The sequence below is a fragment of the Mycteria americana genome, chromosome Z (genome assembly GCF_035582795.1).
Source record: "Mycteria americana isolate JAX WOST 10 ecotype Jacksonville Zoo and Gardens chromosome Z, USCA_MyAme_1.0, whole genome shotgun sequence".
NCBI classification, from domain to species: Eukaryota; Metazoa; Chordata; class Aves; order Ciconiiformes; family Ciconiidae; genus Mycteria; species Mycteria americana.
This window is the reverse complement of record NC_134396.1, coordinates 32771715-32797430: the sequence shown is the minus strand read 5'-3', so window position 1 is coordinate 32797430 and position 25716 is coordinate 32771715. Positions and strand designations below refer to the sequence as shown.

The window sequence follows — 25716 nt, the reverse complement described above, 5'->3', positions numbered from 1 at the left end:
ATTCAAAGGTGAAGATGGTCTGGCTCTGCTCATCCACAGGTATACAGAAGAAGGTGTTCTTTAAATCTAATACTGTGAAATAAGTATTAGTTAGGGATTGTAGTAAGGAGGGTATATGGGTTTGGAACCACAGGGTGGACATCTACTGTCCTTGCATTAATTTCTTGTAAGTCCTGTACCAGCTTATATTCAGAAGAATGGGGCTTCTTTACAGGTAGGATGGGAGTATTACACTCTGATTGACACTCCTGTAACAATCCATGTTTTAAAAAAGAGCTTATTATAGGTTCTAATCCTTTTCGGGCCTCCAGCTTAATGCAGTATTGTTTCTTTCTTACCAGTTGAGCTTCTGGTTTCAGTTCAGTCTTTACCGGGGTCGCATTCTTTGCTTGTCTGAGTATCTTCGATGCCCATACTAGAGGTGTCACCGCAATCGGTACTTCCTCTGGAATATTCATTTCTTCATTAGGATCTTTCTCGGTTAACAAACATAGCTGGGCTTTCCAGGCAGTCTCTGGAGGAATATGCAACTGAACAGGGTCTTCAGAAAAAGTTAGTTGTGCATTCAGTTTACAAAGTAAATCCCATCCAAGCAATGGTAAGGGGCATTCTGGCATATAAAGTAATTCATGAGTTAATTTAGTATTTCCAATTGAACATTCAACAGGCTGTAAAAATGGCCTTAAAGACTTTTTCCCTGTTGCACCAACAACGCTTATTTTAGTGATCACTTAAGGGTCCCCTACAACTAGTTACTACAGAATGTGTGGCTCCGCTATCAATTAAAAAAATCTATTATTTCATTCCCCAGCTTGACTGGAACCAGAGGATCGGCTGCTGAAACTTTATACACCTTATATGCGACTGACAGTAACTGTGAGATTGTCATTCCATCTGCACCCTCTACCTTTTGTAACTTCTTTCTTAAATCTGCTGCCACTTGACCGGTAAACAGTATGTTAAATAACTTTGAATTGCTACCATCTTCCAGATCCAGATCTGTCCATTTTCGAGCTACTTCACGCAGTCTCTCGTAGAAGGCTGACGGGGTTTCCATCTCCCCCTGCCTTGCTTCATATAGTTTAGATAAATTCTTAGGCTTTTGCACTCCATGTTGAATCCCAAACAAAACTAACTTTTGATATTCCTTTACCCTCTGTAATCCCTCACTTGTGTTTGGATCCCACTCCGGACTCTCTTTTGGGAGGTACATGTTGGTATTAGGCACACACGGACACACACACCCACACAGCCACCCCCGTTGTTGGATCAGTCCCTCTCAAGCCTTCTCTACAATCATTCTCCTCTCCTCAGTGGTAAATAAATATTCTAAGAGAGCCTATACGTCTCCCCAGTTAGGATTATGAGTCATCATTACGGTTTTAACAGTACTATACGTTCCTTCTGGATTGTTTCGATAGGATCCAACTGCCTGTTTCCAGTTTAATAAATCAGAAGTAGTAAAAGGCACATGGACATACACCAGTGTTCCTTCAGGCCCTACAGCCTGTCTGAGGGAGCTTGAATTATTTGTTTCTGTCCCCTTGTTCTTTTAGAGGTAGGACTCACAACTCCATTATCACTTGAGCTATCGGGTTCCAGCTGTTTTGGGGGAGCCACCACCAGCTGAATATCCTCTTCCGAATTTTCCAATTCAATACAACACTATTTTCCCTTTTTCACTTTTAATGCATATATTCCAATCTGATGTTTAGGATCCACTAAACCACATTTCTTCCTAATATCCCAAACATTTCTTAACAAAAAAACCATACCCACATAAGGTATTTCATCCCATTTTTCAACATTAATTGCAATATAGTGTTATATTTCAAGGATTCTCAGGCCATTTTTCACCACCTTCCAATTGATATCGTGGCCACCGTTGATTAAAAATCGTTTTATCTTATTTTTAGTCATGGGATCCCCCCCAAATTTATTCCAGTTCTTCAGGATGCATCCTAGAGGAGAGCAAAGGGGTGCCTCCTGGGAAGCAGCAGCACCCATATCGGTACCGAAAAAACCAGCGTTTCTACACAAACCAGAACAAGGGACGTCTCCCTTCGTTAATCAGAACAGAAGAGAACAGTGTGTAGAAACAAACAGAAGTACGCTACTGCCGCGTTATCTTCCCTGATGCCGTCTTATGCAGAGCCCAGAACAGAACAGATGGTGCCTGCTTCCCGAGAGATCTTGCCCTTACCCCCCTTTTCTCATATCCCCCCAAAATACCTCTTTTCAGTAGCGTTGCACTGTTGTGTTACTTACTGCCCGACTGCAGGAGAGGAGCTGAAGGAGTCCCCGATCAACAGGTCGGTGCGCGCTGGGCTCCACTCAGGTCCCTTCTCCCCGTCGGATGTGGCAAGATGAACCGGGCGAGGCTGACAGCGCAGTCCCATCTGGGTCGCCAAAACTGTTGTCCCACAAGTGTGAGGTCGTTTACCCGGTGTGCAAGACGCCACTATACACACAGGGCAGAGGTATTTTATTTCATGTCTGCGCAGAGGTGGGTGCTAGGTGGTAGCTCCACAAAGCTAGCAAAAGTTCGGTCATGCAGGTACAATATTTATATGGTCTAGTTATACATATGCATAAGTAGCAGTTTTCTATTGGTCTACATTTCTCTTATTTCAGCTTAAAGCTACAGTGCTACTGTAATATTCTGTGCATGCCCAGCGGTGAGGGGTCTCTGCTTGGGCCGGGGCCTCCAGCTCGAGGGATGTGACTTTTAGTATTATCATGAGGATAGTTCGCGTGAGGGTGCTTCTTATCACACTTCTACTAGTTGTTTCAGATGGTTCCCAAAACAGCTTACTTAGCTTACATATTTCTCCAGGACATGCTTTTCTCCCAAGGACAGTAATTCTTGTTTAGACGTTCCGCGTTCCAGCCTGAATCCCCCTTATCAGCTTCACATAAGTCCTGGGCTTCCACCAGCTCCTGTTAGACTGCACAGTTAGACTACAACTTGGGTCAGGACTAGTTACACAATATAGTCTACCCTGCATGCTTGTAGTCAGGTGCAAGAGTAGATATAATTATCCTATTTATTATTTATTTTTTATTTTGTCTCCATAATAAATAAACCTCAGTTTGTGATAACCAGGCTTATTGCTGCTTGGGAATAAATGCTGTAAGCTGGTTGTTAATACAGGAAGGAAAAAGCTAGGACTACAAGGAGGTTTAGTAGAGATACAGATATCTTCCTTAGAGGGGCTTGAGCCAAAGTAACACTCACCTGAGAAACCCAACTTCCAACATTGCTACTATACTGGCCACAAGCTTACAGGAGAGAAACACACACTGAAATGAAATTGGCATTAAAAAAAAATTTGTCATCTAGATCTTACCATCTAGTACAGAAGGCGAGACTGAGACACAGCTTCTTCAGGAAGCTGTGACTCTAGTAATTTCAGTAATTGACACTTTTTTTTTAAGTGGTACAGATTTGTACCTACACAAATAAGCAGTCAAGCTGCAGTGTTTTGGGTTGCCACTGTAGGTGGGTGATTCTTGCATTTATTTCAGTACTGCCATCTTTAAGTTTTACACCTCTATTTTCATTTCATTTAAATCACAGGCTGCTGATGCTCTGCTATTTTGCATCCCACATGCCCAGACTTGCTTCTTCCGCTGAATTAAATTCTTTATACAAGTCAGAAATCGGTCCTTGGTTCTGTTTCGTTGTGCTGATGTGCCCTTTCAAGCAGAAAGTGTCTCTGTATTTTCTTCAGCTGAGCAAAAAAAGAAAAAAACACCCCACCCCAACCCTAGTCCTTCTTTGGCCATCACTAAATTACTACTACAATGGGCAATTTAAAGGCTGAAGCACATTCTGCTGAAGTGTTTACAGTAGATTAAGGGGTAACGCAGGGCTGTGAAATGGCACTTAAAACTCTCTTCTGTTAGATATCGACCTCACCGTGGTGATAACTAATCCTCACCACACTCTCTGAGAGAACTTTGCTCCTGGGACTATGTTCTAACAGTTCCACAGGTAGTCACTCTCATTATTTCTCCAGCTCAGGTTTTCTAACTGTTCCCCTCAGTTAACTGGGTTTGTAATTTATTGATTCCAATGGCATCCAGGTGCTTTCAGGTGTACTGCCAGAGCCCTTTGTGTCTCTTGAATCAGACCAGAGTCCATCAAATTTCCTGGGTGTTTAAGTTTAATTACAAAAAAGATCAAGGGAGTCAGTAATAGGTCATTTGTGAAAAAATGCATTTTCATTGTTTGGCTGGCTGAGAAACTAATAAAACAAACATAAAAATCACACATCTATACAGAGAGCAAAGTTCCTTTTCTTACTGAGTCATTTCTACTTAACACACCTGGATACCTGAAACAAACCAATTTCCTTATTTGCTGTGCATTTCCTCCTTCAAGCATAGGCATCAGGTGATACTGTAGAGCTGCCTAGGAACACCGAGAAACCGACATGCATTTTGACTCATTATAGACACCAGACACAGTCAAATCCTTAAGTATCCTTTGAGTGACTAAGAGACATGACAAATACAAGCAAGTGTCTAAGACATGCCCTTACACTTGTGAATAATGACCTTCCAAAACACATGGCAGAGCAACTGATTATCAGAAGCATGTTTTCAAAGGGCTAAGTACCAGGAAGATAGTCATGGTATCCTTATGCACCACAACTAACCAAGTCACCTGGCAGCTCATAAGCCTTACAGCAACAGGTTGGAAACACCACAGGAAACTCATCATTATACTTCAAATTTCAGGTTTAACAGCAACACCTGTGAGCGAGTTTGCACAGAATCCTGTGGAACACAGTATCACACAACCATAACACTAGCTAGGCAGGTATTTCACAGATTGAAGATCACTGAACAGTTTTTAGTCACCTAGCTGCTTTCATTTACTCATTTGTTTATATGTTCCTTTTTGTTCCCCAACTAAAAAAAGTTCCCCATCATCTGCTAAACTTGTTCAGGACAGAGGAAGACTCTTCCAGGAACAGCATGTGTGTTTACAAGTTAAAAACATCTCAGTCTAACAGCCCAACATTAAAGGACGATCAGTGTCATGTGAAGCAATCATATTTCTTTCTTGGAAGATGGGTATACCATTCGTAGCTGTTTGTCACTTTAAACTGAAAGAGCAAATGACAGCAGCTTTATGAATGGCTCGTGTTTAGACATTATAGAAGACAGACTCTTTTTCTCAAAGCATTTTAATACCACTGTATTAAAACTGTGACTGGCAGTGCTGTGGGAGTTAGCCATTTATTTTAGGCATATATACTAGCCTCCAAGTTGGGGGGGCAGGGAGTGGGGTCTGAACCTACATTCTTACTCTTTGCCAAGTAAGATGTACCACAGTTGTTTGTACCTAAGTTTAAATACTACCCTCCCCCCCTTGTCAATAGCTGCTCTTTTTAAACAACCTTCCTCTCCTTTGAGTGTTTAGTGAGCTTCAACAGAATTAGGGCTCCTGAATGATTATAGACACTATATACATAATTAATTTTATAATAATTATTTTATAAATAATTATAAATAATTATTGTGTATATAATAATTAAGGGGAGCTTGCAGACTTACTTTTGAGTAAGTCACTTGTGGGCAATTTACCTATGATACAGTTCATGATTTTACAGGACAATGAGGGATTTTTCATTCCATACTTTCCTCCGCAGATCTACTGACATCAATTACTTCAACAAGTCTTCTCAAGTACTGCTTTTGTTCAGATGAAAAAGCAGACAGTGAGATCAAGACCATCATAATCATTAACTACCAGTATCCTGGTAGTTAATGTATTACCTGTCCTATAGTATTACCTGTCCTAAAACACTCTAGCCACAACAGTATCAAAACCAGACACATTCTCCTCAAATATCCAGTTACAGAAAAAAAGAGAAAAGCATTTTATGCTGCAGTGGAGTAGCTGATTTTGCTTTAATACAAAAAGGTAGAAAAATTATATTTTTGGTGCTTTAAAGAAGTTCCATGATTAAGTCATAAAATTCATCCTGGAAAAATGAAGTCCCAGAGCATGCCTGTGTTCCCTTATTGGAGGTATATACAGTGGTTGTAGTAGAAACTCATCATGTAAGTATCAGCTGACTTGTGGGATGCACATTATCCATTTCTGATATAAGCATTATCCAGCAGTGAAGAGGTCTTCCTCCAAAGCAACATGTGCTGTGTGCTCTGCCCTTCTTCTCACCGGGAAGGATAAATGTGGCATATTTAACATCTGCATTTGGGAGCTGACCCTGACAATAACTTGTTCAGGTCTGCTGGTGAAGATGTGGACAGAATGGCATAGTCAGTGTACTGACTGTTATAACAGACCCACTGAAAATAAGTTTTGTAGATGAAAGAATAAACCTTTGAAGTTCATTGGTAATGCTTTCCTTTGCTCCCTTTTAAGCACATTACTTTTTGCTGGCATTTTTGTCAGCCCATCAAGTAGTTATCTGTATTCCAGCTGCTCATGCAAGTTACCCTAAAAGAAGTTGGTATATCCAAATAAGAAATAAGGACACAGGCAGGCTTAAGCATGAAGATGACATCTATAAGAACTTAGTACTAACTTCGCACCTCCCCCTCTACAAGGTCACCTTCTGATTACAGCAATAACTAAAACCAAAGAACTATCACAAAAGGAAGCATTTCCTTCTGTACATCATTTTTATTATTTACATAATACAATATAGCATAGATGCTGGGTAGCATGATTATGTGCAATACATAAATATGAACTATCTGTACAGGTCTGCATATCTAATAACTCAGAAGAACAAAGTTAGAAGCAAAAACCTGATGCTTTTAATAGTGAAGTAAAAACTAAGACTGAACACTGCAATAAAAATCAGAAGTTCAGGAATAGCGCCTTGTGTACATACATAACTATTTACAGATGAGAACAGGCATTACCACATCACTAGTCTAAACTGTACTTGTTTATATAAAAAACACAGGTTTCATACATCACAAAAACCCCTTCCATTATAACACAGAAGTGATATTACCAGACAAGCATCAGTGAAGTATACTGCCTTTTCTAGAGTTGTTATTGTAAAATGCTGTAGATAATGCAGCCCATGCAATACACCCAAGAACACTACAGTCCTACACCCAAGTACAGTTAAAAATGATAAAGCAGCCCTCCAAGAGTGGTTCCAGCTACCACTTAAGTCTACAGCAGCCATGTTGGGTATGGTTTTCCATGCAGAACAGTGCAACTGTTACATTTAGAACTAGAAAAAATTAACTCCTAATATTCTTTTGAACTCAGAACACACAGAAAATAAGTAGTATATGAATAAAACTGCTCTAATACTTCAGCAACTTACTCAGACATGTGTTGCTTGATAGAGCTGCTATGGTGTGTCTAAAAACATATGTAACTTTTTTGGTAAACCAATCTTACAGTATTGATCTACACAAAATTTTTAGCTATGCAAGGAAAAACAGACAACTGTTGCAGGCCAGTTCATAAGTTCCTAGCAGGACGTTTCCTTTGGGAACCTATTTTCATGGCTCTAAAGTTAATGTAAGCTTTTCCAAAACAGCTTTCTTCACATATGCATCTGATTTTTTTTCCATTTTTCTGAGTGCAATTAATAAGTGACTTTCTTAAACATGGCGCCAACATTGATCTTACTGGGATGGTGGAACCCTCTATGTAGCTTACATTCTGCTGGAAAACAATGGAGTGTGGAAACTAAAATTAGAATGAGATTTGAAATGATAGAAGTAGACTGCCAACCTTTTTGATGTATCCTTCTCCAAAACACGCACATAACACTAGCCAAAGATTATATACCTCAAACACATCTCAAAAGGCAGATCTGCTGCAAACCTGCAGATACCACACATCTGTTTGGCACATATCAACTAGAGAGTCTGTCCTCTGTGCATGTGTATTCCTGTGCAGGTTTCTGATCATCCAATTATATTCTGGGGAGGACATATATATTTTCAAGGGCTGTATCTATCCAATTCTGCCTGTAACAAACACCCAAACATTCTGAAATATCCTTAAGACAGACAAGACTAAAAGTAGAACTTTGGACAACAAAGGAAAATGGCCATGCACCTGCTCTTTTGTGTTTACCTAGGATATATCAAAAAACAAAACAAAAAGTCAGTCAGTCTTTTCACAAGCAGGTTAATTTATATTCTCTGGATTTTTTCAGCCACCACAACTGGATTCTCTTTCCTGATTTTTGCTGCAGCTTCTGCTTTGTAATCGTACGGGCAGTTATGCTTGTCAGAATAACGGTGAAGTCCACAAAATAAGTTTCCACATCGGCAGTCAAATCCTGTACATAGAAAAAGAAGCAATATCACTAGGAAGCTTTGTATTTAATTAAGTTGTAAACTAAGGGCTTAGTCACTACAAAGGGGATACGTTTGTCCACTGTAACATACAGACTAAGAAAAATGAACAGCTGTACCATGTTGTTCGGATTCTGAAGAAGCAAATAAGTTTAATGGCACAGATATTCCATCAAGTTTAATCTAGCAAGAGGCAACTAATCATACAGATCTGTTCACAATTGACAAAGTGTTCTCATACCTGTAAGGCCAACCTTCTTTCTGCACATGAAACATCTGTTCTTCTTTGGTTTGGGCAGTTCAGGGGCTCTCTCTTCACTCTGCGAAGTACTAGGCTGAGAAACTGATGGGCTTGGTTGAGTAACAACTGTTAAAGCAAGCAAAGGAAATAAATAATAAATTTCCTTTTCTTGACTTCAGTAACATGCATGTATTTGTTAGGGTCTTAGTAGGGGAAATTAATCCTTAATGTTTTGTTGTCTAAAGTACTACATAGACTAGTCTACAAAAATGTAAATCAGAAACAGGGATTTGTAGATATTCTATTCTTCCCTTTTGGCTCTACACAAGACAATCAGATTTTCCCCACAGTTCCACCAGCTAGAAAATATAAGGCACTTATTCATTACACCTATACATGTGTATACAGGTGTTAAGGGCTTGGAAAGCATTCCAGAAGTTCCATGTACACATTTAATATTTTAAAAAATTGTATGATCAAGTAACATTTAATCTAAAACAACAACAATACTGTCACAGCTAAAGTTGCTCAACAGAGGGGATACCTGTAGAGAATATAACTAATAGGAACATATTTTAGAAACAAATGAAATTCAGTAATGTGTTACTAACATAGTACTGGGTTACTCTGCCACTACACTTGAAGTCAGATGCCTAAAACAGTTCACCAAGACAGCAGCCAGCAAAGCCACTGATTCTGTAACAGATCCAGAACACAGCTACAAAAACACACACAGTTCAGAAGAGCCCTCATGTTTTTGACACTTCCAGTAATTTAAAGAACTGCAGACTTACATTGAATATCTGTATTTTTGTACTGTATTCAGCTTTAGTGTTCAAGCACGTATAGTCAAAATGAGTCATTTTTCTACTGCCTCTGTTAGTAACACCTTCAGACAAACTTGAGTAACTTTTTACTTAAGTTCTCTGAAGGATAAAAACTTGTCCTTTTGTGAATCTGTTAATTTTGTTTAAAAAAGTATTTTTTTCAATCAAACTTTTTTTAGTATCCTCTTTATGTCAACTGGAACAGAGGAAAGCTGAGAGGCATGTTTGTACACAACTTTAACACCTGCTCCTGGTACAGTTAGTTTTCCTGAACACTCCCAGCTGCATCATGACATCTATTGTTCTAAAATAGAACAAACTACAAGACACATTCCAGAATAAATGGAGTATATAAGCTTTAAGGACATATTTGTAATCAACTTTATGCATACAAATAGGATTTGTTAGTTGAGATTCTTTTGGATCAGTAAATGTTGTGTCCTGTGAAAAGTGGATTTTTCCCCAGACATGAAGAAACAGTTATGTTGACTGTTTTTCTATCTTTAATCTTCATACTTGTTTTTTAAAATTGCATTTGCATTACCATGTTCATAGGTGTTCTAAAAACCAGCTCACTATTACCACTAATAACTAGAAAGCCTCACAATTCACCATACAAGACAGCCATAATCTAAACAAGATTTAAAAGTAACAAGCTCTCAAGAGATAACAAGGAACCATCACCAAAAAATTTCAGTATAACAATGGTTGTTAATATTTTCTTATAATTTACTTGTACATTATAGCAACAGTCCTAATGAACAACTAAGGCCATTTACTACCTTTATTTTGTCACCTTGCACAGATTTTTTTCTAAAAAAATTTAGGAAGTTCAGTGTCAGTGCTATTTTGCCAAGTCTGAGGGATAAGAAAACTATTACAGCACTAGAACTACAATCACTACTGCTACTGGTACTTTTTGGAGTAATTTCTCCTGCTGCTTTTGTTTTTTTGAGAAAACAATTTGTCTTGATGGTTAAGATCTTCTAGATGAACAGATATGATCGTCTGAACTTGTCTTTAAATCCCAAGGAAAGCAGTCTTCGGTATCAGGTAATCTATTTGAGAGCCTGTGACCAAAAACCAGGTTAAAAAACAGTGATATCACAAACAGCGTAAACCTGTTGGATATTACGCACCTTGCCTAACAGCCATCAGCTATGGCCTTAAAAAAATGACCAAACACCTCCCAAAAAGCATGGTCAAACTCCTTTTAGATGTTTTTATATTGCCAATTTGTTTAAAAATGAAATGCTAATCATAAGCCAAGGCAGGTGAAAAAGAGGAATCAGAAGTGCTCATACACTTTGCAGTTTGGTGTATAGCTAGCTAGGGGAAGCTTGGGAAGCTTCATCTGCATCAGAACCAACTTATAAATACAAGCCCTGGGAGCATGCATGCTGTTTCAATCAGATGCAAAAGAAAATGCAGAAGGGGCAAATCAACGGTGACCTGAATAATTGAAGTCACTCACAACGTGCACTAACAGAAAATGAAAACAAGAGGAGCAACCTTTATCACTGCCTAACATGCCAACAAGGAAGCAAAAGTGGAAACAGCAACTTCCCAGGAATCACCAAGGCAAAGAGACAGCCTAGTGGATCACTCTACCACAAAACAAAGACACTGAGAGCAAATCCATCTAGGGGAAAATGTTACCACTACTACAGGTATACTTCCCCCTTTGCATGAAGAAACTATGAGAACTGGCAGCCCAGGAACTGGAAAGCGATTAAAGTGAACCTAAAGCTTCAGAGGCACATTTCCTGAAAGGGCTGCTGAACAGGATCCTTCCCCGCAACTAAAGTATGTTCCAAGAAGGAAAAGCAGTACACAACATGCAGTAATGGGCACTAAAAGGTCCCAAGACAAGATGGGACGTATCCACCTAAATCCAAATTAAAATGTTCTATTTATTACTCTCCACAAATAAAGGATTCTCCTGTTTTTATGCCAGCAGAGTTAAGTCTCATCATGAGTTTTTATCATGTTAAACCTTCATAAATGTGCTTCTGGAGTAATGGCTAGGACAGAGGCAAAGCTGCCTACCCTACCCCTTACTCAAAGCTCAGAACAAAAATCCTTTTTCATCAACCTGTGGCTCAGATGAAAAATACTGTAAATTGTCTGCCATGACATCAGGAGCCAATATAAATTCATCAGATACTATCCTCACCACTGCTTGTCACAAAAGCCTTCCTTTAGCACAGAAGCCAAATCCAACTGGGCAAGTACAATTCCAGTCCTCAATATATTAAATTAATTTTATGCCAGAAATCACAGTGTTAATCATCAGGTAAAATGCTCCAAATGATTGCTGTATGATCACCATGGAGTGAATAACTGAACAAATGCTGAAAGTTGAAAGATAGTGGTTACCGGTACCTGAACACCAGCTTTCTCAGCAACAGTGTTCAGATGAAGCAAACCCCTCACCACTAAAACAGGTTTTATCACTTTAACAGAGTTCCTCTTGGCATGTACCCCTCTCTATCACCTTGGTCATTTCCCTTCCCAACCTTTGGCTCAAGAGGTTACCTGATCAGGTTTACTTCACTTGAATTTTACCAGACCAGTTCGCCTATTTCAAGGCCGGGGGAAAAAAAAAAAGCTTAGGAGCAACAGGTTTTCAGAACTGAGCAGGCCTTTATTAACTATTATTTTGGTCTTAAGTTATTATCTGTAGGCACTGTAAGATGCATTACCATCATGTACAAGGAAGACTATCACTGATCTGCTAGGATAAAGACTAACATAATCCTAGTATTGGAGAGGTGCCTGAAAAACCCACAAATAGCAGCATTGCATCATGAATTTGGGAAAATTTCCTTCACATGTAGTCTGAAGATAAGATGCATCTTTACAAAAGGCATGTGGGAACAGCAATGCCACTGATGAGGGAAGTTAGCTATGTGCCACAGCATGACAGCTACTCAACCTATACATGGAAAGGTCCTACAAACTGGAGAACAAAGGTCTCTCAGACCTCAAAGTATTAAGCCACAGTGACTATGTAGCACTGCCACTCAAAATTAAAAAACACTCTAAGAACAGCATTTTCAAAACTGACTGTAGTTTTCTTTATATAAACCAGTATGCCTGCTGCAAAAGGGCATGCCTACTGCAGGTATTTTCCCCACTGAGATTTCACACTGGAAAGGAATGAATCCAATGTTTCAGCTGAATAAAACCTGACAAAAATAAAGCAATATTACTTTTTAACCCTCCCCATACCAAAAACAACCAGAAAGGGCTACCAAAGTAACACCAAGAAGTTTTTAGAAGTTTCTCTGACTAAACAAAAATTAACCAAAATAAGATCCCAACAGCTTAAACTGCATGACTTTCATGGTACTAGTAAGTGGTAAGCATACCAGTGGAGAAAAGTCTTGAAAACATAAAAAAAAAATTGATTTCAGCATTCTGACTTGATGAAGCTAACCCCGAAGTCTCACCATGGAAGAACTGGAGAAATTAAAACAAGAGAAAAAAGGTGAAGTCAAAAGTGATCAGAAAGACATTAGACTGCACTTCTGCAGTACTGGAGCAGAAAGCTGTACTAGAGATTGCGCAATACTTACATTGCATTTTAACACAATGGATTTGTATATAAAGTTTTAGTCTGAAGAGATGGGCAGTACTTATTATGCTTTATCAAACTTCCTGAGTGTAAATAGTTTATTTTTCAGGAACCACAATTGCCATTGCCACCCACATGCCCATGATGAAAGGCTGCATAATAAGATTCTATCATGTTTAATTTCATACCAAAGAAAGGGAATAGAAATGTTCTGCAGCATGCAACTCATCTCCCATGTGCCCAACTAACAGGCGCATTGAGTATCTTTACTGCTACATTAATACAATTTAAAGATACCCCAGTTTCAGTATCACACAGAAATATGGTTTAATTTGGTCAGCATGAAGGCTTGATGTGTGTGGTATACTGCTGTTAAAATAAAATAATAATAGCATCCTATCACCAACAAGCACAGGACCAACAGTTGGGTCCCCAGTCTTATTTTCCAAGGTGGACAGCTTCAGGGCTTAGAAGAGACTACTGGTTCCACTTCAGAAATGTTTCAATTGGGGCATCTACTGAAGCTACAGCAGACATGGGAAACATGAAAATGAGCTAATTATTTTCAACACAAGACAGTTGTTATATCAGACAATTTTACCGACATCCACAAAGAACTGTCTACAGACAGCAACATGGTTAAAATACTATAGCCATGTGTGAAGACGAGCCAGAATTAACAAGGCACTCATTACAACAAGATCTAAGGAGTATCACGTAGTTACCATTGAGCCTACTGTATCTCATAACCTAGCTGTCTACTCAGCTTCTTACTCACAACATTACCTGCAACACACTGATTCTATCTACAATAGAAGTGAGGGTAACCCGTAACAGGGACTCAACCTGAATGCAGGACAGCAGTAAGATAACTCTAATCACATTGGCTTGGTAGAAAGCCAAGAGACAAGTGAGCCAACCGCCACTGCGTGCTGTCAGCACTGTGTGCTGAAGCTGATAAATTCAGGAACAGAAAGGGTAAGCTACAACATGGATGGAATTATACAGTAAGTTAACAGTATTTGGGTATTTTTTTAAATATGTAGTTCACACAAGACCATAATCAGTTCAATTTCTGGTTCACTTTCTTTATAAGCAGTGCTACTCTGAGCTGTGGCTTCACAAAATGATAGCTCACACTACTCCCTACAACACACTGATACTAGTTACTTCTGGAAACACTGACAGACCTGACTGCAGGCCCATCATTCAGCAAGATAATGACCTACAAAAGCACAAGAAAATGCTAAAAATATGCTGTAACTTGAAACAATGATTGTTTAAACATACTTATTTTCAAAAGTTTATTTTTAGAATTGAGTTACATAGTAACCATTCTTTATTGTACAGATCTTTCTTTTCCATTTGAATACCTGCTAAAAAAACCCCCATGTTTCTCAAGGAAGGGCTCCACTATGCCTCACCAACTTGGTAGATATATTGCTCTGATAGCGTAACACAAGGAAAGGAGTTTGCTATGTTTTGCATTTAATTCCAGTAACTCAGCATGGCAAAAAAAAGCAATTAAGAATGATATTTCTAGAATGCTTTAGGTATAGTCTGACTTTGGTCAAGACTGTACTAGAATTCAATCCTTAAGAAGTGTAAAAGCTTATCAAAATCCTATAAAGAGAATTTTGTAAATAGTGCCTACTTATGAATTTGAGTTTGGACATACAGGCCTTTAGACTTCTCTGACTTATGAGCAGTTCAGACACAACTGCACTGAACATATGCCACTGTTCAATTGTAAAATTACAACAAACAAGTAAGTTGAACTATGAAGTTACAAGAAAACATAGCACATTAGATGTGAATTACAACCAACTACATCAGTTACATCCATCAGGCCTTTCTTCCTTCAAATGTTAAGATAATTATATCTTAGCACTGGATTTGTTCTGAATGAGAATCCAGGTTGCAACCTCAACCTGAGTGAAGAAAAACACCCACACCTAAAAAAAACAAACAAACCAATCAAGAAAAATAAGCCTGTTAAGCTTCATTGTTTCATTGTTCTCAACTTCACCACCTCCTCAAGTCAGTTGCTTCAATTCCAACAGCAAACAAGTATAATTTCATGCTACAGACTGCTAAAAAAAAAATCAGTTGACCAGATGTAATCCTATTTTTAACTTTCTGGCTTGTAAGGGAAATATGCAAAATTTCATTTGCTAATGAAAATCTGGCAGAAGAGAATGTGACTTCATACTGGTGAAGACGTTAAAAGGAGAGCAAGCTACTTTGCTTGAAAGCTACATTGTTTGTTCATGACCTGTTGTTACTATCTGATAGATGGTTATGAAATTCAGTTGCTAGGATCAGACTTAACTGTACTGAAAACTACAGCTAGACTGTGTTTTCATTAGCAACTCCATGACTGTGGCATTATCTTCGAGAATTATACCTCAGAGAAAGTATTAGCTTTGTTATGAGGCGACATGAATTATTTACCATTGTTTCAATTCCTCCTTGAGAGGAGAGACCAACACATATTGGATGCTGCTGGAAAAAGGGAGAAGAAAAATGCAAATAGTCCAGACACAACAGGGATTTTTATAAAATGTCTAGGCCAGCTTCTCTTGCCTGCAAGACAGATCAATGTACCACTGAATACAGCCAACATTTTGCATATTTTAGATGTCCAACAAACCCTAAGAATAGTATATAAGGACACTATCCTATGCTGCCTACAATCTGTGCCAAACTGTAGCACTTAAAAGAGGACTTGGGCATTACAGCAGCTGAGGCTGTCTCATGAATTTACAGGTACACACTGAGGAAGGCAGTTTCGTTCCACAAGTTTTTTCCAGACACATTTAAGTTCTCTGGTAGTTTTTCCAGTGATCTCTACACAAGCTTGTGACAGCTTTTACTGGTTTCAACCTGCAAGATTATTTACAACAATACATAAGTATCTTGAGCTGCTTTTGGATTTTTTCCCCTAGTCTAATCAATAGAGTGCTGTGTGACATTACCTATCACACAGTTGACCCACAGTACCTCAAAAACAGGTAATATCTCAACAGGAACTGAAGATTGTCCTTTACACCTGGCAAAATGACAAATTCCTACTGGCAGTTCTAATAAGAATAAAGTCACCTATTACTTCTCCACTGCTACCATTTTATGTATTCCTCTTTCCTGCTTGCCACATTTCACATAGGAATTCATAACAAGGCAAGATGAGTTTATAAATATTGTAGCAAAGTCTAAATTATTTCTCAGTTACATACAGAAAGCCTCTTCAGCTGACATCAGTTACAGGAAGTTAATACTTGCAAAATTCTCCTCTCAGCCTATACATAATGAAAAACCCAATACCTTGTATAACTGTACTTTAGTGCACGTCACAATCTTGACTTAGCATGACTTACTGCAAATGGTAAAATCCTCTGTACAAATACTGAGCAATTAAATATCAGGTGTTAGAGCAGTCTTTGCTGGCAAAGATATATTTAGATAAAAATCACTTTTATACAGTGCTCAGTAGGATCTTCTGCAATTTTCATCTCACTGACTTCAAAACTGAAAAAATGAATTTTATCTTCAGCCTGAGTGAATAGACTTCCTACCAAACGTCAGCTTTCAGTGGTTCAAGACTGTTTCAGAACTGTTAAATTAAATTAAAAAGTGTGGATATGTATAAGTATGGAACGAGTCTCTTAAGATATCCATTTGAACAAATTGATATGAATTCAGTTACTCACTAGTTGTAGGTAAGAAAGCTGCCCCTCCCTGCCTCCCTCCAAGACGTAGTTTACACTTTAACTACCACAGCTACAACCTTCCACTACAAGAATAAAACTTTCAAATTGGCAATTCACACCCAGCAATTAAGGTTACAAGTACCCTACATCTGCGGAACAATGCTTTGGTTATATCTACTAATTACTCAGTTAGTTCAAGAACTCTAAACAGCTTTTGTTAGTATTTTTAAACCACATATTCCCTTCCCCCACAGCCTCACTACTCTGTAGAATGGAATTTATTAAGAACTCCATTCTCCAAATGCAACAAGCCATTTTGACTGCCATGAGTCAGCAGGAATTGTACGGCTAGATAATGCACAGAAATCTCAACGTTTTGACTTCAAAACTGAACATCTTGCCCAAATGCAATTTTAGAGTGCCTTACTTTTTAAAACAAAGGTTTGGGAGCCAAAACAGGTGTCAATTTTTTTTTTTACTAACATTGAACATGCATCTTAAAACTGTATTGTGGCACTAGTCCTTTTTCTTGATTCTGATGAGAAAGTACTCAAAAAGCATCCTTAACAATTATCTTAACAGTTCCTCAAGACCATCACCATAACAGGAGATGACTACTTAGAAAATAAACAAACCATCAGCTTCTGTTAAGTCACCAGTTGTACCTAGTGTTCCTCTGCAAACATACCTGGTTCAGTCTCTGTTTTCGGTGTTACTTTTTCCTCTCTTGAAATGCTCATTTCCGTCATTTGCTGCGTTACAGGCAAAGCGGCAACAGGCACATTTCTGTTTAAGCACAGTGACACACAATTTACATTAGTTTTGCATTCACAATAAAAGCTTAAACTGTCCAGACCCATTAATAAACTACCTGTTCAATTACTGATACACATTTCTGACCTCTGCTTCTACTATCCTCAAAACACATTTTTTACTCTATTTTAGTTTCCCTAGAAGAAAAACAAGCAAACCTGTAGCAAGTATTTCTCCAGATAAATCAAAACCATCCTTTTAAATGTAGCAGTCCAACACCAAATATTTTAATCAGCTCTTATTTACACAGATTCATAAGGCACTGTCAGGTAGACTGTCTTTTTACTCTGCAGAAACTCACTGCAATAGGGCAGGATTACTGCAGGCCTTCAACCTGCTGCACACTCACAGCTCATTCAAACCTCAAAGTAATACCTTCTTCTTACCTTGATTTTTCAGATGTGCTGCCAGCAGCACCTTCACAGTTGTTTAAGCTAGTGTCTGCTCTCTGTACAGATGCAGAGTCTGAGGTAGGACTGTTTGAACCACTGGCTGTTCCTATATAACAAGAATTTGACAAGTTAGTTATGAACAAATTGTAGAATATATGGTAGTCAAATAGTCTTGTATACAGCTATGAACTGTCTGCATACAATCTTCACTGCTACTGCATATTACTTCTTACTTGGAGACAGGCTATACTGTTAACAACCAAACTGCAGAGATTGTATAAGAATATGCTAACAGAGGAGGTTAAGTCAGAAAGCAAGTTATGGCTGAATGCCAAGCAGACCAGAACACATTACACAGAAAAGTATTTTTATCTTTATTGTGATTTAAAGTAGTATTCTCTTTGGTATTGTTTTATAACACTGCTTTCAGAAGTTCTCCTGAGAAACATTCTGGGATTTCTCATCATCTTCTATGTTTTATTTTAAAAGAAGTAAAAAAAAAAACCACCCACACACCCTTACCCATTGGGCTGATTCTACCACTATTCTGCTGTCGCTGAAGATGCTCTTTGTAGCAAACAGAACACATCCCATTTGTCCTAGGATTTCCATAAAATCCACATCCTGTACTACACAGCATGGGCCCTGGGGTCTGGTTTGTCTCCTGAGTCATCTCGATGCTGTAAATAAAATCAAGAACTGCATTAGGAGCTGGCATGTCACCAAAATCAATTACAGGGTTATAGAATTAAAGTATGTCTGCTCACCCTGCCCCCCCAAAAGTGATATCAGCATTCTTAAAGAGGGTTATATGGATGTTAATATACCATTCAATACTGCAATTGTATTGCTAAGTAACATCGCTATGAACCTTTAAGAGAAGAAAAAGTGTCATCATATTAATAATGAGAAATAATGTACTTGTTGGGCACTGAGCTGCATGTGCAGGTTATGACCAAATTCAATTTGACAGCCAAAAAAGCCCTTTATTACCAACCTCTGAGCTCTAATGGGGATATGCAGAAAAAAAGACCAAGTTCATATCTACTAAACAGTTCTGGCAAATAACATAGCTTATTTTTTCCCCCCAACTCCAGCAGAAGAGTCCCACTTTTTCAGTAATGTTGATCTTGCATCATTTTGATGCTGATTCCACTGTTAGCAGTTCCTACTCTCACAATACATTTGTCAAACAGAACAATAAAAATCCCTGAAGTATTGGCAGCAGCCATTTAAAGTGTGTATTCCTGTCTTTAGAAGGAGTTTCCAAAACAAAGCCGTGAACACTGCTAAGTTGTGTATGAAACCCTATACTGAGTACTAACTGGCAACAACACATGTACAATGGGCCCTTCAGCGGAGAATTTAAAGAGCATTTCTGAAACAAGTTTAGACCAGGTCTTACTCTTCCAAGAGAAATAAAATTAACAACTTTAAACTGTTGAATATGTTCTATGACACAGCACACATTTAAAAAAAAAGCCAGTTAAATCCTTTGCCTTAATAAAGTTATATATAGCAAGACTTCTGAGCCTCCCAAAGGCAGACAATGCTAACTCTCTGCCATGAACTGCAGAAGTCAGTAATAAAAATATTTCACCTTCACTGCTGGTTAACCTCTGCAAAGCAAGGTTAGTAGAAACACTGAACAGCAACCAAATCCTTGATTCCCAAGGGCAGTAAAACTGGAACACAGTAATCAAGCAATCTGCTACAAATTGAGGACACGTAATATTGCACTTGTCCTCCCAAAATTTAAATTTAGTAGAAGCACTGTACATGGCACCTGGAGACATTTTAGTGTAATCTCTAGATTGCTGTCTTCCTATTCAGGAACAGTCACAGTAAGAGATATTTGACTGCTGATGCTTGCAAGAAGCCAAAAACGCCAAAAGCGAATTCATTACAGTGTATAGAGAAATACTTCTTTTAATTAAGAAATACCACAGTGCAAGTGGTAAACTTATGTTCTACTAGTATGACAACCACAACTGACAGCTGCCTTTGTCTAGTTAAACTAAATTTCTGGGATCAAAGTAAACCCAGAGCAGGAGAAAGTAAACAAGCAAAATTCATCTTCTTGCCTGCTGGTGGTCATGGGAGCTCATTTTCCAGGTATAAATAGTTATGCCTTTGTAATACCTTCCAGGTATAAATAGTTTCCTTTCAGGACTACAAGACAGCTTCACACTTATTCTGATACTGTTTTACAGCCATACACACCAGTCAAGTCAGAAGAAAGTAAGGAGTCTTCTTCAGGGAGTCAGAAGAAACCATGACCCACCTAGAGAAATCTAAAAAAATCTTGTCATCTGTATTGTAGGCCTATATCTATATGATAGAAATAAAGACCGTACTTCTGCCCTTTTATTAAGCAGGTAAGCTCAAAGTGCTATCAAACACACTGCTGCCACCACCACCTTCAACCGACTTGCTCCACTTCCAAATCAGCGTGCTGTGAACACCTTTCACCACTCACTACGTCTAGCTTTACGTGCCAATGCTGGTATTAACCTACTACCGACCAGTCTCCGGAGCTCCTCTGTCAGCACACTCTTCCACTACTTGACATGCACGCCCCTAATCGAAAGGTCAAATCGTTGTTACCCAACGCTTAAAAACTCGCGCTTTTCCAGGCTCTGGAAGGTGCCCCGGGCATCACCCGTGTTTCTTCCACAAGCGCCTACCGCTAGCAGGAAGCCAGCTGCCGTGCACTCATCCCGGCTGACCCTGCTCCTCCTGCCTTCCCCTCGGCGTACCGGCAGGCAGCAAACCCTCCTTTACCAGCTCGCCCCCGCCTGCCCGGGGAGCGGCCTCCGCAGCCGGCCAGGCCCGCCCGCCGCGGCGGGTCACATGGGCGAGCGCCTGCGCTTCCGCCTGTCAGACGGCCGCGACGTGACGGGGCCGCGGGCCGGGGCGCTCCGCCGCCTCCACCGGCCCGCTGACACCGGCTCCTGCCTTCTGTCTCCCGCAGCCTGCCGGCTCCTGCGCGACCCACCGAGCCCCGCCGGCAGCCCGCGGCGGCGAAACCCCACTGCCCTTTCCTTCCAGGGGGAGCGGGGAGTGCGGCTGCTGAAATGCAACCGAGAAAATGCACCATCACCAGCCCGTCGTCTCCAACAGCCATTTTCGCCGCCCGCTCGCAGCACGGCTGGGTGCGATCGGGGGCCTAGCGGGCGGCCACCGTTTCACAAATGCCCTTGGGGGTGGGTAGTTAAACCCAACCGTTCCCCTTTTTGGGGAGAAAAAACAAAAGACAGTAAGAGCAGGCCTGTTCCGCCACCAAGAGGAGGAGGAGGTCTTAACCTCGGGGATGCTCCCGCTTAGCCCTGGGACGTCCCGACACGAAAAGAAGCCCTTTCATTCAGCGTGTTCATTCACCCCCGCAGCAATGCACGCCGCGCACCCTCGCCGACACCAGCGAAACTCGGGGGGGGGGGGGGGGGGGGGGGGCGTAAATCGCGTCAGCGACCCAGGCCTCGCACCCAAGCCGCCCGTCCGTGTCCGAGGCGACGGCCGGGCCCTCCCCGCTGCGGCGGGGACGGCCCGGCTCCCTCCAGCAGGCCCCGCCGCTCCCACCGGGCGATCCCACATTTTAGCCTAACGACGGAAATAAAGACCCCAGCGCGCAGCGAAACCAACCATAAAACCCGGGAACTGCGTCAGCGATGGGCTTGCTGACCCAAATACTTATTTACCTCGACATCCTCCTCTCGAAGAGAAGCCACAATTAAACAAGAGAAACACGGACACAGAACAAAAGGGGGGGGTTCACGGAGGCTGCTCGGGGCGGTCGCTCCTGCACGGCCGCGCCCGGGGGAAGCGGGGCGGAGGGGTCGATACAGAGAAGGCGGACCGACACCGGCCGCTTCCCGAGGAGGGTGAAGCCCGGCTGGGTGAGTCAGACAAAAGGGGAGCCGCTGCCAAGCGCCCGCAGCGCGGTACGTCTTAACTGTGTCCCCCCGCCTCCTCCGCCGGGGACACCGGAACACAAAAGACCCGGAGGCTGCCGGGCCGAGGAGCAGCGACGGCGGGCGAGGGGGCCCAGCCGCGGCGGCGGGGCCGGGCCGCTCATCGCAAACCCCTGAGTCACGCCCGGCCCGGCCGCCGCCAGGCCCCGCGCCGCTGCCGGCCCCCGCGGCCCCGCCGCCGGCCAGGGAAACCTTACTGCCTCGCCACCGGCGCTGCCCCGCACCGGCCCGGCCCGCGGCCTCCCCCCGCGCCGAGGGCCGGGCGGGAGGAGGCCGGCGGGAGAGGCGGAGGGCGCGGGGCCGCCCGCGGGGAGGCCCGGGCATCCCTCGCCGCCACGAGGGCCCTGGGGGGCCCAGCCCAGCCCGCCACCCCCCACCTACCTGTTCCCGGCGGGGGCCAGAAACCCCGCGGCGGGTGTCGGAGACGGCGCCGCGGGTGGCTCCGGGCGGCTGCCGCGAGAGCGGAGGGCGGGGGGGCGCGGAGCGCGGAGCTGGCGGCACCGCCGCCGCCGCTTCCCTCCTTTGTTCCCGCAGCAGCAGCGGCGGCCGTGTCGGCAACGGCGGCGGCGCGAGGCGAGACGCGCCGTGCGCGGGGGGCGGGCGGCGGGAAGGCGCAGGAGGGAGGGAGGCGGGGAGGGGGAAGAAGAGGAGGAGGAGGAGGGGGAGGAGGAGGAGGAGGGAGCCGTGCCCGCCCACCGGCTCCGCCTCCGCCTCCGCCTCCTCCCGCCCGCCGCCGGCCGACGGGGCATGCGCGCTGCCGGCGAGGGGCGGTGAGGAGCTGCGGGGGGGCGGGGGGAAGGCGCACACGACGCGGGGCGGGAGCGCGCGCGCCGCCTGCCCCGTGGTGCCACCGCCCCCCGCGGGGGCGGGGCGGAGGCCGTTCCGGGCGACGTCACAGCGCTACGCCCTCCCCGCGAGGGAGGGAAGGAGCCGTGTGCAGAGCGGCCGCCCCGCCCCGCCCGGGGGCGTGGCCGCGGCTGCCTGAGGCGGGCGGGCGGGCTGGGGCTGCGGGGCGGGCTGGGCTTGCCTTGCCTCGGGCGGAGCGGGGCGGAGCGGGGCGGGGCGGGGCGGGGCGGCTGCGCGCCGTTAGGCTTCCAGGTCCGTCCCGGGAGCCGTGCCGGGTGTCCCACCGTCGGCACGCTGCGGCGTTTCGGGGAATCGGGGCGCTTACTTCGGCCGCTGAACGCGCTCTTTATGGGCGCCCTTGGCTGGATGCCGTGGCTTTGTCCGCTCACAATTTCTGATTCGTCAAGCCACGCTAAGCGTTCGGCGAACACGTATGGGGCAACTTTCTAGGGGCTGTCAGACCCCACGAGTGGGCTGTGGTGACAGCAGCCTAGGAGGCGGGGGTGACTGCCTGCTGGCCGGTGGTTTCTTTCTGCTGGGTGACGGTGCGGAGAAATTGGTCCTGCTTCCTGTGAGCTGTGCTGATTCAAAATTCCTGATTTTTGCTGTTTGTAAGAGCGCAATGATCTCTGTGGTATACAAAAGTGTCTGTTTGAAACACGTATGCCTCAGGCCACTGTGGTAGGCTGTGGCCCATACCCAACAGACCCGTTCCCCCTCGTGCCCTGGCCTGCCCGGGGTTTGCTGCACGTCTCACAGGCCCAGGTATCTTCTAACTGAACACTCATGTTTTGAGGGCTTGCTACTAGCTATTGGCTGTCACCATGTAGAAGCACGGGGAGGACTTGAAGACCAGACCTTGATTTGCATTCAGGTTTGCAAATTTTTGGGTTGTTGAACTTCAAGATTAAATATTTCTGTACTTCCGCATGCCCAAACTGTGTTTCGAAGATGGTATAGGTACAGTAAATAGACTTCATGTCTATTGGCTCTTGATGAAGCTATTATATTCAGAGGACGTGGCACTGACCTAGGTGGGTAAGAGAAGGAAAGATTGCATTGCTGTGGAGAGAGGGAATTAAAAGGTCAGGCAAGCCTGGGTAGCGTGGGAAGAGAAAGAAATCAAAGGAAAGAGAATAAAGCTTGTTGTTTTAGACTTCCTGCTCACTCCGAGAGCAACACAGGGTACCTGATGGCTTCAAAATGCTGTTGGTAGGTATAGGACAATGATTACTTGCTTTGTCATAGTAAACTAAGGGCAATAATTTTTTTTTAAGGCAGTGTTCCTGGGAAGTGGAACACACATGGATTCATACAAGCATGATAAGTTTTTCTGAAGGTTAGAACATCTTCAGCTGCAAAATTCAAAGTTGCTTTAGATAAATGTTCTGAGCAATTCAACTTTTCTTAAACACAGTTTCTGCCATGTTCTAGTGATATTCTAAGGCAACAGTATATTGGGGCATAGATTTATGGGCCTCTAAACCACTTAATCTGAAGAAAACAGCTAGAATCAGAATGTATGGCTCTGTGGGAAATATACCACAGAAGTTGTTAGAAGGTGGTTTTTTGCCTGGTGTGTCTTCTAGAACTCATCTTTTTCCTCATTTGTCAGAGAGATGTCTCCTGAGACCCAAAAGCTTCAGGTAAATGGAATTGCACAGTGCTGCAGTATAGCACACTGCAGAAGTATAGGGCACTCTGCTTGCTGCAGAAGGCTGCTATGGAACAGCAGCCGCTCTGTAACTTGTGTTTGGAATAACACCCCGTTATCTGCAGTGTTTGGGCTGGCAGTTCCTACTTGGTAGTACAAAATAGTTTCAACTATTACAAGAAAATGTGTAAGCACAGCTTCCTGATTTATGGTGTAGAAGAGAAGTCTTCCAACATCACTGCTCTCAAGACTGTCTCTGAGAGTTGGATAACTTTATCACTTGGAGAGGAAAACTGGAAGAAGTTGAGATGTGTATTGTTTTCCCCTTGCAGAGATTTTATGACCAGAACCAAAACAGAGGATGACAGTAAATCTCATTGTAAAAATAAAAGTTGGTCTACTAGTAGTAGCCCTGGAGAGTAACTTTGACCTCTAACAATGACAGGGCAGAGGACGAAGACTGAACAGTTTCAACTGAAAGCCATTAACTTGTCTGGCTTTTTCCAAGGTAAATCTCACAGAGCAGAGTGATTGTTCAAGAGGAATGTCAACAGACAAAGTTTGTCTCAAAGATAAGGAGTCCCAGAGGAATGGGAAATGGGCAGCGTTCCCTGCTAAGCTCCTTCACCTACACACTCTTCTCATGGTTTTTAACTTCCGTATATAAGCTGTCTTAGCAAGGCAGTAATTTTTCTGCAAGTCTCAGGCCTAGAAACCAGGAGAGTGCATGAGTATGTAAGAGTATCATATTTATTATGGGGTTCTGCAGAGCTGGGAGGCCCTCCAGTTTCCCAAGCCACAGAAAAATTGCCTCTGTGACCCTGTACATATTTACCAGAGATTTCTAACCTCAAGGCTTAGACTTCCGGGACGTCTGTTTGCCTTAGAGTCATTGGGACACACTCCCACTACATAATATCTTATGTAGCCCTTATGTAGCCCTTATGTAGCCCTAAGATATATAATATCTTAGGTGGCCCTTAAAATACGATTTTCTTTTTTTTTTTTTCTTTTTTGTTTTATTTGAGCTAAATTTATGTAAAAGATCTAGGTGCCTTGTGAGATCAAAAGCAAAAATGCAGCAGCATTGCCCCAAAACAGAAGAGAACTTTCAATTTAAATTGGTGATTGTGTATTTCATTGCTAGTTGGCTGATCATACTCTCCTTCTTCAGCGCAAACCCTCACATAATTAAAAAAAAATGAAGGAATAAAGAAGTAGCCACACATTTTACTTAATTCAATGCTAAAGAGCTAATTCTGCTTCCTATTTTGGAGATTACCTTATCCTTTAAGAGCTTGGTACCTTCAAGAATACTGTGAGGTTCATGCAAATGACTTTGGAGACCCTTTCTAACTTGGGATGG

General features: G+C 42.5%; 1 protein-coding gene across 4 annotated transcripts; it reads right to left on the bottom strand.

Moving 5' to 3' along the window:
- Positions 1–6643: 6643 nt before the first annotated feature.
- On the bottom strand, positions 6644–22468 carry ZFAND5 (zinc finger AN1-type containing 5). 4 transcript variants are annotated; one of them, XM_075526665.1, is made up of 7 exons: positions 22232–22468; positions 20103–20173; positions 18402–18559; positions 17874–17985; positions 17363–17460; positions 8558–8683; positions 6644–8300 (listed from the first exon to the last, which is right to left on the bottom strand). In XM_075526665.1, the coding sequence occupies exons 3-7, from the start codon at positions 18550–18552 to the stop codon at positions 8152–8154; spliced, it is 636 nt and encodes a 211-aa protein (XP_075382780.1). In that variant the 5' UTR covers positions 18553–18559; positions 20103–20173; positions 22232–22468; the 3' UTR covers positions 6644–8151. The 4 variants fall into 4 exon arrangements, with proteins under 4 accessions (XP_075382780.1, XP_075382782.1, XP_075382779.1 ...); XM_075526667.1 differs by lacking the exon at positions 20103–20173 and adding an exon at positions 18647–18750; XM_075526664.1 differs by lacking the exon at positions 20103–20173.
- Positions 22469–25716: the final 3248 nt, after the last annotated feature.

Bases quoted from the DNA above. Each gene is read 5' to 3' on its own strand.
- ZFAND5 (XM_075526665.1), bottom strand. From the start codon at position 18,552: ATGACTCAGGAGACAAACCAGACCCCAGGGCCCATGCTGTGTAGTACA. The intron at 17,986-18,401 runs GTAAGGGTGTGT...CTTGTTATATAG, and splicing joins TGGTAGAATCAGCCCAATGG to GAACAGCCAGTGGTTCAAAC. The intron at 8,684-17,362 runs GTATGTTTGCAG...TTGCTTTAACAG, and splicing joins GAAAACAGAGACTGAACCAG to TTGTTACTCAACCAAGCCCA.